This window comes from Micropterus salmoides, unplaced genomic scaffold (genome assembly GCF_014851395.1).
Source record: "Micropterus salmoides isolate LMB-PRFRI ecotype aquatic unplaced genomic scaffold, ASM1485139v1 Ms_hic_scaffold_5, whole genome shotgun sequence".
NCBI lineage: Eukaryota > Metazoa > Chordata > Actinopteri > Centrarchiformes > Centrarchidae > Micropterus > Micropterus salmoides.
Window position 1 is genome coordinate 39,226,635 of NW_024044237.1, and position 2,686 is coordinate 39,229,320.

The following is a 2,686-nucleotide window of genomic DNA, read 5'->3' on the forward strand; positions in this document are numbered from 1 at the left end:
GTCAAAATGGTTGAGATAAGTGTTTCTATTGTGGGGTTTGACCCCCCCCCAAATCATGGGTTTGGATTGACTGCACGGCCACAGCCACAATCCCCTCGCTGCCTTGCTGTCTGTCTGTTAGCTGTTACCAGCTATTTCCAGCCACTGAAATTGACTTCTCAGCCGTGTTTGTTCCTTTTATCATGCAAATACCAGACGAATATATTGCTTTGTGTGCGGTTAATTGTACTAACAGACAGTTCATGAAGCCCGTGCTCCTGTGTTTTAGGTGAGCAAAATTATTTATGTGATAGCAATAATAAGCAGGTATTGGTTTCTGCATACATAGCATGTTAGATTAGAGCGTTCTGCATGCCCGCCGAGAATTGCATGCACCTCCAAGCAGTATTTAAAAAACGATATACTATTCATTGTGGGGTTCTTATTCTTGGTGATGATCATTTTTTGAACATTTAGAGTCATCAGTATTTTATTACCCTTAGTAGAAGTGGCATTTCTTTGAAATTCAGCAACAATATGTGCTGAAAACTGCATTTTATCTACGTGCAAAGTGTCTGGAACGGACTTTAAGAGGTAGATACATTATTGGCAGAATAGATGTTTTAGGCTACCTGCTGAGATTTGCATCCACTTCCTTTCTCAGTAACTGTGAGTGTTAACTCACGCGAGGTGCATGCAGAACTCGGCACAACACTGATCTCGTGCCGGTTAGGGCTGCTGGCAGAGAAAACAGGTAGCTGGGCTGTAGGGTGAGGTTCTGAGTTATGTAAAGCTAGATTACTAAGAAAAATTAGGTGAGCATTGTTGCAAAAAATGTTCTCGCACTTTTATTTTGAGCCACAATCACTTAAAGGAAGTGATTATGTGAGTAATTGTAGCTGTCATGATAGACTAGTGCTGAAATAGATCTATCAATTTATATATTTTTTTTCTGCTATCAAAGCAATCTGGCTGCGGGCCAGATATTATTGTTGGCGGGACAGTTCTGGCCCACGGGCCGCCAATTGCCGACCACTGCTCTAGGCTATATAGATGCAATTTTCTGGAAATAGCGTATAACCTCTACATCTTATTGTTATTCCTTAGGTAAATGTGTGACTGGTCTCATACCTATTTCTTCCAGGCTCATGAGCTGTCCAGAGGTGGTGGGCAGGGCTGTTTGGGCAGGAAGTCCATTTTGGTGCAGAAAGGACATGGCATAGGTCTGCACCTCAAACAGGGTGGGGTTCTTACTGTCCTCTGAGTTCATTATCTTCAGGACATACTTGCCACCCTCCACTGCTGTCACACAGAAGTTCTGGTCATCGTAGCTTGGCAGCGAGCGAATTTCTGATGGCGTCAGCCTGAAGAGCCTCTTCACCAACTCAACCACCTGAGACTGGCTCAAGTTGGGCTTGGAATGCTTCACTGACATGATTGCTGAATGAAAATAACATGCTATCAGCAAAAAAGATGTTGCAGAGACATACCAAACAAAAGCATCCAAACTAACCCACTTTCTAATGAAACTGCCAAAAAGTGTCTTAGAGCAACAACAAATTAATTGAATTCGGGGAACCTGTGATGGGCATTTGCCCTTATTTTCTGGTATCTCATATACAGAAAGATTAATGACTGAATCTGGAAAATTAAAGTTGGCGGCAGCCCAACTTCCTATAAGTTTCAGTTCCTTCAAAAATGTTTTTCACATGCACTGACAATTGTTTAAATGCTATACTATACGGTACTTTCTTGCAACGTGTACACGCTGGAGTCAAACTAATCTTTCATTCTTCTGCCTTTATTAATGACGGTGATAACACGCGAGAGAAACATAATGTCGCCATAATCTGCAGACATACTTTACTAACGTTACACACACACAACGCTGAGCACAGCGGTTTTGATAAATCATGTGACAGTTGAGTGTTAAAAGTTATAAACAATAAAATCTATGCAGAGCATTTCCCCTATTTTATGAGTTGATCCCATGACTGTAAAGTTAGCTTGGTGGCTTTAGTTGAGTGACGTTCTTGTGTTCAATTGTATGAGATATCGCTAACGTTACGCTAGCTATCATTAGCTACATGAAATAACAGCCACGATGTCTAATAATAACAGACAACACTATTCACATGTCAGTAGACCCACCTCAGGCTGTGTAAAACCATAGACTGTATGTGTAAAACGGAATAACAGGTAACGTTAACAGTTACATGGTGTGAGCACCGAAGACGTCCTACTAACTCATGAAGTCTGTAAAAAAAAAAAAAAAAAAAAGCTGCTTCCGGTAGGATTTTTCAAAATACAACTTATTAGTGTAAAATGTTGAAGATTGTAGGTTTTGACAGTAACACAAAGCGAGATTATAGTTCGTATTTTAGGGAGAATCCATAGTGTATTGTAATTAATCAGATCTTTTCACAGCATGCAAAATGTGTATGTCTAGCACATAGGGTCTAGTACTAGTGTCAAATCATGAAAAATATAACTTCCGGTTACTAATTTCGACGGTAAGAGAGCTGGATGCAAAAGAACAAGCGAATTTCGGGCAGTAGGTAGCAAATCGGCACAGAATTAAAATAAAATGCGTGTGCAAACACACACTGCGTTTGTGTCTAAAAGGAACACTATATTGGCAAATGTATGTACCTTTTTCCTCATTTTGCCATGTTTTAACAATTGATACGATTAGATGCAGCTCCTT

At 40.3% G+C, this 2,686-nt stretch overlaps 1 protein-coding gene across 1 annotated transcript; it reads right to left on the reverse strand.

Moving 5' to 3' along the window:
* Positions 1 to 1,060: 1,060 nt before the first annotated feature.
* LOC119888868 (hydroxylysine kinase-like) lies at positions 1,061 to 2,249 on the reverse strand. The gene is made up of 2 exons (XM_038699649.1): positions 2,131 to 2,249; positions 1,061 to 1,419 (listed from the first exon to the last, which is right to left on the reverse strand). Exon 2 carries the CDS (start codon positions 1,412 to 1,414, stop codon positions 1,076 to 1,078), a length of 339 nt encoding a protein of 112 aa, XP_038555577.1. The 5' UTR covers positions 1,415 to 1,419; positions 2,131 to 2,249; the 3' UTR covers positions 1,061 to 1,075.
* Between the last annotated feature and the right edge of the window lie 437 nt (positions 2,250 to 2,686).